Source organism: Chelon labrosus (genome assembly GCF_963514085.1).
Source record: "Chelon labrosus genome assembly, chromosome: 3".
Lineage (NCBI taxonomy): Eukaryota > Metazoa > Chordata > Actinopteri > Mugiliformes > Mugilidae > Chelon > Chelon labrosus.
The window spans coordinates 12,032,626-12,044,228 of record NC_140339.1 but is presented as its reverse complement, the minus strand read 5'-3'; the positions used below and the strand labels follow the sequence as shown (position 1 = coordinate 12,044,228).

At 43.2% G+C, this 11,603-nt stretch overlaps 1 protein-coding gene across 1 annotated transcript; it reads left to right on the top strand.

Annotated features, from left to right (window-relative positions):
• Positions 1-453: 453 nt before the first annotated feature.
• Positions 454-8,894, top strand: pamr1a (peptidase domain containing associated with muscle regeneration 1a). Its single transcript, XM_084540996.1, has 11 exons — positions 454-648; positions 1,411-1,581; positions 1,776-1,901; positions 3,024-3,138; positions 3,813-4,030; positions 5,005-5,202; positions 5,355-5,549; positions 5,792-5,858; positions 6,528-6,760; positions 7,020-7,354; positions 8,103-8,894. Exons 1-11 carry the CDS (start codon positions 567-569, stop codon positions 8,673-8,675), a joined length of 2,313 nt encoding a protein of 770 aa, XP_084397122.1. The 5' UTR covers positions 454-566; the 3' UTR covers positions 8,676-8,894.
• Positions 8,895-11,603: the final 2,709 nt, after the last annotated feature.

Genomic DNA, 11,603 nt, shown 5'->3' with positions numbered 1-11,603 from the left:
CATTCAGATGTTCCTCTCACACGACTTGTGAAGTTTTTTTTCCTCCATGTTCTGAGGAGATTGATTTTGAATATCTACCTTGCAGCTTTGGAGAGTTCACTTTCCCTGAAGCCTCTCGCTAAACCGACAGATGGATTTTCCTCCTCATCACTCATCTCTGTTTTTCCCATTAGCATGTCTTTATTTCCGTCAAATGCATTTTCCACTCACTTTGCCAGAATTTTTCCCTCGTTACGATTTAGTGCTCGGCACAGCGGGTGCAGGGAACCAGTTGGGGATCCGGTGCTGATATGAACTGAACCGTCTCAAAGCAAACACAGGCTCTCACAAGTGAAAACCCAACAGAAGGAATGGGTTAAAGATCTCTGTCCTTTTTTTTTTTTTTTTTTTTTTTTTTTTTTTTTGCTGAGATGGGAAAAATTCCCCACACGTAGCTATGCTGTTATATTTTAAGCAGAGCAGAAGATTGTAGATAACGCTGAGCTTGTGCTGCTGTCTTGGGATTTCTTTGAAAGTTTGTTGCTGTGGGTTTGGCTGCCAACGTGCTCACTTTCCCCACAAGCAACATGCCCAGGCTCACTCTTCCAGACCCTAAACTCTTCTACCTCCTCCTAAATCTCTGTTTCTCTTTAACAGGGTGGGCAAATGGTAAGCGAAATGGATTTATTGCAGTCTTTATATAATGTTTTTCATGCTGTACATTATACAGGAAAGTCTTGGTGATTTTATTTTTTTATAACTTAGTACGCCTGTTGTCTTGGTTGCTGACTAACCGTGGAGTTATTCCACCACGGTGAGTCATTTCTTCTGCCTGTTGAGGCTTTTCTCACTTCGTGCCACATATTCTCAGATACACATTTAGACATTGGACATATCAGAGCACATTTAATGCATTTTATGGTGTCTGTTTATATCTGGGCAGACTTAAACCTGTGAACACAAAGGCTGTTATGAGCTTCAACCTGAGGAAGCTGGCATGCGCTGTGTTCCTAATGGAGAAAATCCGACATCTCCAGTGGTGTTTTGGGACATATTCAAACCCGTCTCTTCATCTCAAGCTGCTCAAAATGCGGCATAGTTGTGGGTTTTGCAACGTTTGGTGAAGCTGAAGGAAAGGGTTTTGGTTTTCAGACAGTATACGCTCCAGCTTGGCCTAAATAGCTTCACCTGCCACAGAATAACCTGCCAAGATCAGCTTCACCGCAGCAGCTTGTTCAGTCACGACAAAACGTTGCGTTGTAAAGGCTGATCTGTATCATCAAATGACACTAATATCTCATGATCACCACTTTCCACTAGTCACATTTCTTCAGCTGTGATTTATTACAATTTATTACAACCTAAGGCGCCACAAGTGTTTATTTTCCATCGGTTGTTATTGAGTTTGAAGCTTTCGCTTTGGTTCCAAAGCTCTGACAGGAGGCAACTGCCCGAGCTCTAAGTGGAACGCCATGTGTCGCCCGTGTTGCGAGTACCAACTCATCCACTGTCGGTGTCCCTCCAAAGAGTCCAGGGTAGGCTACACTGTTCCCTGCTGCCGCAATGCTCTGGATCAGTGTGACCCTTGTATCATTCACCCAGGTACTGCACACGCTTCGGTTTATTCTTAAAGAGCAGCTGCTGCTTTCAGTGACCAGAAAATGCATACCTTATTAGAAAAAACCTGTATCAAAGTGTTCTGTATAAGCTAAACTATTATAATAATTAAGAGTTGCAAAAGTTCTCACTCTCGCGCAGGATTAGTTTAACCTTCTGTCGGCTTTTGTCCACGCCAGGCTGCAGTCTGTTTGAGAACTGTAAAACCTGCCACAATGGAACATGGAAAGCTAATGATGACTTCTTTGTCGATGGAAAGTATTGCACGGAGTGTCGTCAAGGCTGGAGCGGGGGAGACTGTAAAAGTAAGATTGCTTTCATGCATTATTGCAGCTCGGCCTGATACTACGACAGAATGAGCCCAATTTTCTGACTCTTATTGCTGATGAAAAATCATGGATTATATTGAACTGAACAGCTGCACTCCATCATAGCCGAGCGCTGAAGTGTCCTTATATGTGATTTATACAATCTCTGGCTGAAACCTTGATTGTTGTTGTCTGGAGATTTTAATTTTAGATTGCATTTGTCTGTTATCTACTTAGGCACCGTGTAAAAAAAAAAAGACACAAAATTAGTTATTTCACAGTGATTAATAGCTCTCTCTTGGAGACTGGCAAACGTGAGCTTAAAGTGTCTTTCTGTATTGTACAAACAGGGTTATTTTTTATTTTATCAGTTTAAACGCAATCATTGTGCATTTTAAATTTATGAGGAAATGTATTATTAAGTTATGCAGAAAACATTAAGGGACTTTAATCATAATCAGTTTTCAGCAACATCTTTACTTGTAATACACATTCAGGACACTTGGGGGCGACAATGTGTTTTTCTTTTTTTCCTTCTGCCATAAAGATCTATGTGTAGTTCATTTTCACTTGAAGTACTGGTCAATAGCACTGCAACATGAAGCTAAGACAGAGGAAAGCGAACAGGTTTGCCTAGTTGCCTCTCCTGTTATTCCTTCCCATGGTATTTTGTCCTTTCTCTATTTTTTATGGCCCTTGGGAATTGCCTCTTTGAAACTGTCCTTTTATGCATTGTCAATTGGATGTGATACACAAGAAAAGGCTTAGGCACAACCTTTTTAAAGTGTTTAATAAAGAAACTGACCAAGCACTTATTTTCATTTAAACCTTTCAACTTTGGTCCCTTTCACGAATCAAGTCTCAAATTGCAGAATTGTCAGCATCTTGTTTTGTTGTTCTTAGTCGCCTGAAGAACACATGTCTGCACGAAAGCCAGCATGATGCCAATAATCACGATGATTGAAGGGGCTGGTTGGTTCCCGTAATCTCATATTTTTTGGGGGGGATATTATCTTCAAGCACAACACCTGTTACTGCTCCCAACTGCTACTCTGTGATAAACACGATGATGGGAATGCGTTTCCCAAGTGAAAGTAATTACAGTTCTCGTGTGGGCAGCATGTGGAGGAGTTATTCGCCGAGCTCAGGGTCACATAGTCCTGGAGAGCTACCCAACGAATGCCAGATGTGAATGGACTGTGCGAGTGGAGAGGGGCAGCAGCATCGAGCTCAGGTAGGCGACTTTTCCAAGGCTGTGAAAGTGAAAAGTTGTTAAACAACATACAGACGTCTTTTTTACCGAACAGTAGAGATTTACTGAGTTTGAAAACTTCAGGGATGATCAACGTGACCTCAAGTAATAACAAGTTATTAAAAAAGTCTGCTGAGCTTCAGGAGATATAATGATGAGTCAAGCAAGTCTGGGAATTGTTACATTCTGCTTAAAATTTGTAGCTGAACGTACCTCGAGGTCAGGATTGACTCAGGCTCATGAGGACAGGGATTGAAGGTTAATTATGTTATGCATCAGATTATTTTGCTGATTTGCTTCACTTTTCTACTTGCAACTGAAAACATCTGGTGATATGGTTGTGTGGCATATTTGTCTTCACGCACACACATAATCTTTATCACAAAACCAAGGTAACAAATTTTGTGTGTCCGGTAAAATTAGGAAATCCCTTTTAAATCTTGACGATGCATATCATAACTCAATAATCCAAGCTACAAGATAAATTTATTGCATCCTCAATGTGGACGTAGATCTATAGGGATCAAGTCTTTATCAACTGAAAAATGTGAGGATTAAGGTTAAAGCAGAATGAGGAGGCAGCACTGCATGATAGTCTTTGCACAAGACAACAGTATTTCAATATTCGTATCATTTCTCTTTTTGTGACTCTGCAGCTTCTCACAACTCAGTCTGGAGTCCGACCACAGCTGTCGTTACGACTACGTCGAGGTGCGTGACGGTGATGATCTGAGCTCACCTGTGATTGGCCGGTTCTGTGGGGATCGGCTGCCTCCCCCAATAAAAAGCTCTGGGAACTTCTTGCACATTCTCTTCTCCTCGGACGGCTACAACAACTTTGATGGATTTGTTCTTGCTTTTCAGGAGATTTCAGGCAGGTATAATTGCTGTTATAAATGCAAACTCGTAACACTGGTGGGCGTCATTCATGCAATATGGATGCAAGCTTCACAAAGTCACAGAAACACTTGCTCTCAAAGCAGTAGTGCTGTATTATACTGCATTGTAATGTGTAGTGCTCCTCTTATTTTACCGTCTCTGGACTGTATACGAGTGCGTACGGGGAGGGTTTCTCTGTAGAAACCACATACGAAGACTAATAACATATCAGTTGAATATAATCATATTCATGACATTCTGCAAGTGTCTACTTCAAATATCATGAATACATAATATAGATAAGACTCTTCTTCGCACTATTTGCATTCAGCACATTTGCTCCTGGACCCTTTTCTTTTATTCCTCTGTGCATTCATGTGAGACGGACAGTCAATGACACAGATTTATCATACCGACTCCTCTCCTCCCCATTTGCTGTCTTTGAAGCAAATCATGCATGTAGCGTGCAGGCCATTTATCCAGTCTTTCCCTTCTTTTGGCACCAGCTCTTGCTTACCTGAACATATCTAAGTGGCAACGTGCGAGTGAGTGTTAATGAACTCCTCTGCAGTATCTGCGTAAAGATGATCTTGCAGGACAAGCTTAGAGTGTTCCCCAGGGCAGTATCCTGGGGCCCTTGCTCCTTTTAAAAACCACCTGCTCAAGTGGTCTTTTTGTCTATGCAGATGATGCTCTATTATAACTATCGCATAGAGATAAAACTTTAGCTCAGAATATAGTATTAATATTCATATTCTCGCACAGTTGTTCTTTTTAAAGGTCATCACTCATCAAAGGTACACATACAATATTACTCAAATATATACAGTACCTATTAATGCTGTATGCAAATTACGCCCACGGCCATCAAATCTTCGCGAAATGAGTTTTTCAGCGTCAAATACATTATGTACACCTTGATCAAGTCGTGTAGGTTTGCCTTTCACAGCCAGAAATATATTTCCACAGTTTCCGCCATCAAGGATGCAGCATGTACACTCCCAGAAAACCCAAGCAATGGATATCTGCTGCCGGTATATGGTCCAAATGAGGAGCTTGTGTTCGTAAACTACTGGTGTCGTCCACCTTTCACACTGACTGGTGCCCAGAAGAGGACCTGTCAGCCTAATGGCACGTGGAGTGGCTCAACCCCCTCGTGCGTAAAAGGTACTTTTTCACCTAGGTCTCTGTTTTTATTTATTTTTTTTCATTTTTTTTTTTTTTTGCTTTGTTTTGTTTTTTTGCTGTTTGTCTAAGATAAATACCACATACAGAATTTATCGGGGGAGTTGTCTCTGCTCTGTTTCAACCACATACAGCCCAGACGAGCCCAAACAAGTGTGCTCCTCCATCGAAATTGCTCCATGGTTACCACAGACCCGCTCCTGGCGCAGCTGGAGGTTCAAAGACCATAGAGTTTTCCTGTAAAAACTCCTACATTTTAATTGGAAGCCACCTGAGTACCTGCCTGTCTAATGGATCCTGGAGTAGCAGGCCGCCAAAGTGTGTGAGAGGTAGCTGTTTTCAAAAACACACCGGAGTCGAGAACACGCTGTTAGACGAACACAAAGTAGCCTGTTTAGTTCAGCTTCATTTCTATGTGAGGACAGCATGAAATATGACACCCCTGCTTAAGTGGAAATGTACATATTATGACATGTGAATCAAACAGTTAGAGCCCTATGATGTGTGTACTGTCAACATATTTCAGCAAAGGAGGCTCAGGTAGCGATTCTTGCTTGATTTTCCCCTACAGTCTGTCAAGAACCCAAAGTGTCTGGACTTGTGCATCAAACTGTCGTGAAGCCACATCAGTTTTCAAGGTATCCTTTATGATGCTTATGTTTGTGTGTGTTTGCCTAATTTTACCACTGTGTAGGATTTCATTTTGGCATTCCACCCCTTTGCAGTTTATTCGGCTGTAAGGAGGGTTTAGTTTGAAAGAACATGTTTAATGGTCCCAAGAACTGGCTCACTCTACGTGCTGCCTTCAAAGCCATCCACTTCAGTGTTGTTAGGATGGATGGATGGATGGTGGCTTTAAAGTAACGCAGTCCGCAGCGTTTTAGTGCTCCTGGCTGGTTAAGCCTTTTGGATAAATACGTCCAGCATATGCAAATGAAATATAGCAATCACCACTTGAGAATGAAAGCAATTCATATCCTTAAATGTTTGTCAGATGATGTATGGATGACAGCATCTCTTTAAGTGACTGTAAGAGGTTATGTATTTGATTTTTTCTGATAATATAATGCGTAATAATTCCCAACTGCTCATGAGTTGTTGCCAATTTCCTCCAAAGAAATGTTCACTAACACTAAAATAATCATGCAGCACATCTAAAGTAGAGTTTGGAGGTTTATTATTGCGCCTTTTAGTAATGGCCTTTGCCATTTAGTATCTTTAAGTAGAAGTAAAGTAGGTTGAAACGTAGTTGTAGATGCATGGAGAAAGGAAGTAACATAAAGACAAGCTGCATCCCTTTCCTCCAGATACGACCTGCACGACTTGTTGTCGGCTGGCTTCACCCCGCTCAAGAAGGGCAAACAGCCCAAAGAGGAGCGGGATGACATCCCCCCGGAGGCCATTCCTCAAGGCTTTCACCCGGTTCACACAAGGATCGATTACAAGTGTGCTTCGCCTCTCTACCAGCACACGGGAAGTCCACAACGCACCTGCCTGAAGACTGGCAGGTGGAGTGGGCGCCATGTTTCCTGCTCACCAGGTGAGACCAGTTTAAACGGAACTGAGAGATGAAAAGCAGGTTTGGTTTCCTTTTAGACAATGGGACATTAAAAATAGTCTCCCTTTGACAAATGTAATTAGCAATGCATGACGTCATACTGAACAATTGATCTCAGTAGAAACATACTTTGTAAAAATAAACCGTCATTTGCGGCCACAGTAACCACTGAATCAACCAAAGTTCCACAGGCTCACTCAACGCTATCATTTTCTTTCTCCCGATCATTATCTTCCCACAGTCTGTGGCAAATTGGACACTTTCAGCAGACACAACCTGTCAGAGACTCAGTGGCCGTGGCACGCGGCCATTTTTATCCGCTCGCCCCCTGATCTCACTGCGAGCGACCGCATGTCCCGTGAAGGGACCGTGTTGGGCCAGCAGGGGGCCTCAGAGGAGTCCACATTCTGGTACCTGGCATGCAGCGGGGCTCTGGTCGCCCAGCGGAGGGTCCTGGTTGCAGCTCAGTGTGTGGTGGACGAGGACAGGCCCCTCCACCCCGCCCGTGTGAAGGTTGTCATAGGGATGCAGCAACAGACGTCCGGGCATCGGTTGAAAAGCCAGCACCATCTCAGGGTAAAGCACTAGTATAAATAACTAAATGTTTTCATTCTGTCATTCTGATGCATGTACAGATTAATAAATTTATGTATTTTTTTTTTTTTTTGCAATGATGCATGAGAGTCCATCAAAATAGTATGTCCTATCATTCTCCAGCCTGCATACATCTCTAGATTTGTTTTTTAAATATATTTTGCTGGTCACGGAACATTTATTCAGGTGTCCCCGAAAATTCAGTTTAAAGGCAAAAAAGCCAAATAATTTAAAGCTGACAGTCAAAATAATTCTTTCACACTTATTTCACTTATGAGCTAGAAGTTGAAAACGTTTAGCTTGCGTATACAGTACAAAAACTGTACCTATTACAGTCTATGCACAGGTTTTCTATCTTTTTACTTCCAGGTAATGGAGCATGGAAAAGTTTCTCACGATGGCAAAATATACCTAACAGCAGTGGCAAAGTATTAAGCGATGAATCTTCATTAAATAAACATAATCGTCTGGATAGGTTTTTATTTTTAAATGGCACACGATGAAATCCCTTGGCATCGACTGGCGCTGTTGATGTGCACTTAAGACTTAAGGGATACGACTGTATTTAGTTTGAAATATTTGCGCATCTTGACGCATATTATCTGATCTTGACACCTATTCCAAAAACAACAACGGCTCTTGGCGCGTTTTGAGTTGAATCTGGCGCTTTTCAGGTGTTTTGAATTGCGATTTTCTTCTTCAGCCTCGCTCTCTTTTTCTTCTCCAACAGGTTTCAGAGATTTTAGTCCATCCGCATTTCCACTCTGCGCCGGACTCTGACGTGGCCGTGCTCAAGCTGCAAGACAAGGCCAAGATCAGCGAGCGTGCGTTGCCAGTGTGTCTACCCAAAATGCAAGGTGGGGAGGTGACAGCTCAGGAGGCTTACGCCGTGAGGTGGAATTTACCCAGCGATCGCAGGCAATCGGGACCCTATGCGGCTCTGAGCCAGACGAAACTCGTTGAGCTGAGCGACGTTTCTCGGTGTGAAAGGGAATTTGCTCGAGGAGGAGCACACGGCACGGTGATCAGTGACAATACGCTGTGTGTCATTACTAAGCCGTCCAGTCCTCAAAGCCCTTGTCCCAGTGTTATTCCAGGCATCACGACCGTGCCAGCTGTGTTTTCATCCACAAGTGGTGCTTTGTCGGGTCACGAGGAGACTCAGAGAGCTTCTAACGCAGGCTGGCAGCTGCTTGGTTTAGAGAGTTTGATCCGTGAGAAAAACAACTGCCACCAGCAGATTTACACCGTTCAGACGCGAATTGCAAACTTTCGAGATTGGATAGAGGAGAACAAGAAGTAGACATTTATTATTTTGATTTAGTTTGTGCACTGTGTATGTCAGTCTCATGTGAACGTGTCTCTCCCGGCACTTTCTTTTCCCTCTCTCTCTTATGTGTACATGTTGTGGCGTTTGCACCTTCTGGGTTCACCTCCATGTCAAACAACTCACAGTGAGATGATTAGGATACCTTCTGATCAAATGTTTTGTTTTCAGAATAAAGCAGATACCATTTTTGGAGTCTTTGTTGCTCGGTATCTCAGTTCGTAGAATCTGGGTGTCCAGGTAGTGTGGCTGAGTGGTTCCCATCCTATAGTTTCTACTCTCCATCCTGCAGAAGTTTTCCTCTGCAAGTTACTGAATCTCTGCCAGCTTCAGGGACGCATTTGTGCAAGTGTGCATAAATGTTTTCTGCTCAGCTGAAGTGAAAAACTTTATTATTGCATGCACATGCACAGTTTCAAATTACCCCCCCAAAAACAAACAAAAAAAAAGGTAAAGGGGATTAAGGTACAAAGAGCTCATTACTTGGAATTCATTGAGAAACAATCTCCCTTATTTGCATGCATTTATAAGCTGTGCATGCGTGCGGCACATGCGTGGCAGTACACCGTGTACGGGCTGAACAGCCTCGGTAAATATGCACAAGCGCCTGTGTGTCTGCAGCGTGTGCGCATGTGAGGTTATGCGTTCGTGAGTTCCTCCGCGGCCTGTCCAACATGTGCTGTCATTGAGAAACACCACTGAGAGGATTTGCTAAACTTAGCTCTTACTCCTGAGACGCAGACGCCCGCTGTGCTCTCCCCGGCTTTGTGCAGGACACCTTTTAAGCCCGGCCAATTAAAGTGCAAGCGGCTCTGTGTTCGGCCTCTGCAACTTTGCAAAGTGAACTGCCGGGGAAATAAAGGGACTGGTGACCGGTGGTTTACGATGTAGTAGTTCTACCACAGGCGGAACAAAGGTAGAGGTCAAAACTGAAATCCATCACACTACAGCACTTGATTGAATCTGCCGGTCACTCAAAAGCGACAGAAATACTCACATGAGCAAACAAATCATGCAAGTGAATGCAGATGCATTCACAATCATTTATAGTTTTTGCATTCGAGTTAACACAATGGGCCTGAGCCTAAATGTTCTGCGAAGGCAGCAGTCCCATGTGTGATGTCACATGCTAAAAATGTGGCGAAAGTCTGCTAATCTATCACTCTTTAAGTCAGGGAACACCCCACCCACACCTGAGAGGAGGTACTGACATCTCAACTCAAATCCCCACCCCTCTGTGTGCGCATCCATGAGTGCACTGTGCAGTTGCAGGGCGTTCGTTTGGCTTGCTTAGGTTTCTATACCATAGTGTGGGAGAGACCTACTGCAGCACCTGACTTCTCTCCAGTTAACACTGCAAATATTAATGCTGCTTTAATTTCACACACACTTACGAGGAGAATAACTAAGGAACGTCCTCCAGTTTGAAGAAGAGAAGACTTTCACAGGTGAGCACTTGTTATTTAAGAATGCTAGAGGTGAACAGCATCCTTATGAGAACATATGCGCAGGCAGGCTGAATGTCATTTCCCACCCTGACGATGGCCGTTCTATGCCTGAACATGTAGCCATTATGGATTTTTACATTGTTAGAGCGGTGACCTAATTCATAGCACACCTGAATGTAATGGTTGCTTGTATTTCCACTCTTACTCCTGAGTGAATGGCTCATTGTAGGTCAACTCAGGATACTGGCAGAGTGCCTGTCGCTGAAAATCATCGGTGCACAAAGTCTTGAAATGAGCTGGGTTGGCTCTTATCCACCTAAAATGCTAGAAACACACAAGCAAACACAAAGTTAATGACTTTACAAGATTAATGACTCCGCGTCCCAAGCAGGGGACGAGTCAACTAATGCATTTTATGGACAGTGACAGTTTCTTAAAGTAATGCAAAACTGCTCGCCTTGGGCCACATGTGCATCATTAAAGATACGGTTCTCCGCGAGATTGTCTCCCACCACGCTCCCCAACGCGAGACAAGTCTGCAAGAAGATGAAGTTCAAAAGGATTGCTCGAAGGGTTTCAGTCTAAATCCTAAGAAAATTAACTAGATGTGCTGCAGAGCAGACAATTTCTTTTTCTGTGCTTCTCGTTCCCGAGCATAGCTACCAGAGGTGACTGACCAGTAAAGGGCACAAAGGCGTTAACCTCCCGAGGCAAAAAGTGCATTTTTAAATATACATACTTTGAAGCTATTTTTTAAATGTCATTATTATTGGTGGTAGTGGGGTGCTGCAGTAGCTTCATGTTTGTTCACTGTCTCCATACAGTTCATCAGTCAGACAAGTGAGATGTGTAAATTGCCGCTTGATTTAAAGAGGTTGAGTATTTTATTGCCCCAAGCAGCAGTGGTGATGCTCGTTGTTATTGAACACAGGACCGAATCATCTCTCCCATTTTAATAACATCTCTCCTTTAAAATCAGAACTTTGGTTAGTATAAAACTGGATGAAGTCATGCAAAGACCTAATTTAGTTATCCATTTGCTGAGCATCCATCAGAGCTTGTTCCAGCTACAGCAGAGAGTTTGAACCTGCCAGCCAGGCCGGGGCTTTTCTGTGCCGGCACTGGTTTTCTGCAGGTCTCCCATTTTCCTCTCGTACTCCAAAGACATGGAGGTTACTTTGATTGGCGACTTCGACATGCCATGGCAGACGTGAATGTGAGCGTGAGCAGTTGCCTGTCGCTATGTGTCAGCTCCGTGACTGACTGCCGGCCTGTTGTAGCCCGCCTCCCGTTCAGTGTCAGCTGGAATTGACTTCAGCTCAGCATCCGTAGCTTCTAAAAGGATAACTAGGTGAAGCTGAATGGATGGATGGATAAATGAATATGACAGTTAACTGCATTTGTTGTATATTTTAAGCAAAAATAACTAGTTTACCTAAATGCTATCTATACCTAA

What these genes read in the sequence shown, in the direction of transcription:
- pamr1a (XM_084540996.1), top strand. Translation starts at nt 567, where the DNA reads ATGCCCAGGCTCACTCTTCCAGACCCTAAACTCTTCTACCTCCTCCTA. An exon ending in GAGCGGGGGAGACTGTAAAA is followed by an intron (nt 1,902 to 3,023) that starts GTAAGATTGCTT and finishes TCGTGTGGGCAG; the next exon opens with CATGTGGAGGAGTTATTCGC. An exon ending in TGCTTTTCAGGAGATTTCAG is followed by an intron (nt 4,031 to 5,004) that starts GCAGGTATAATT and finishes ATATTTCCACAG; the next exon opens with TTTCCGCCATCAAGGATGCA.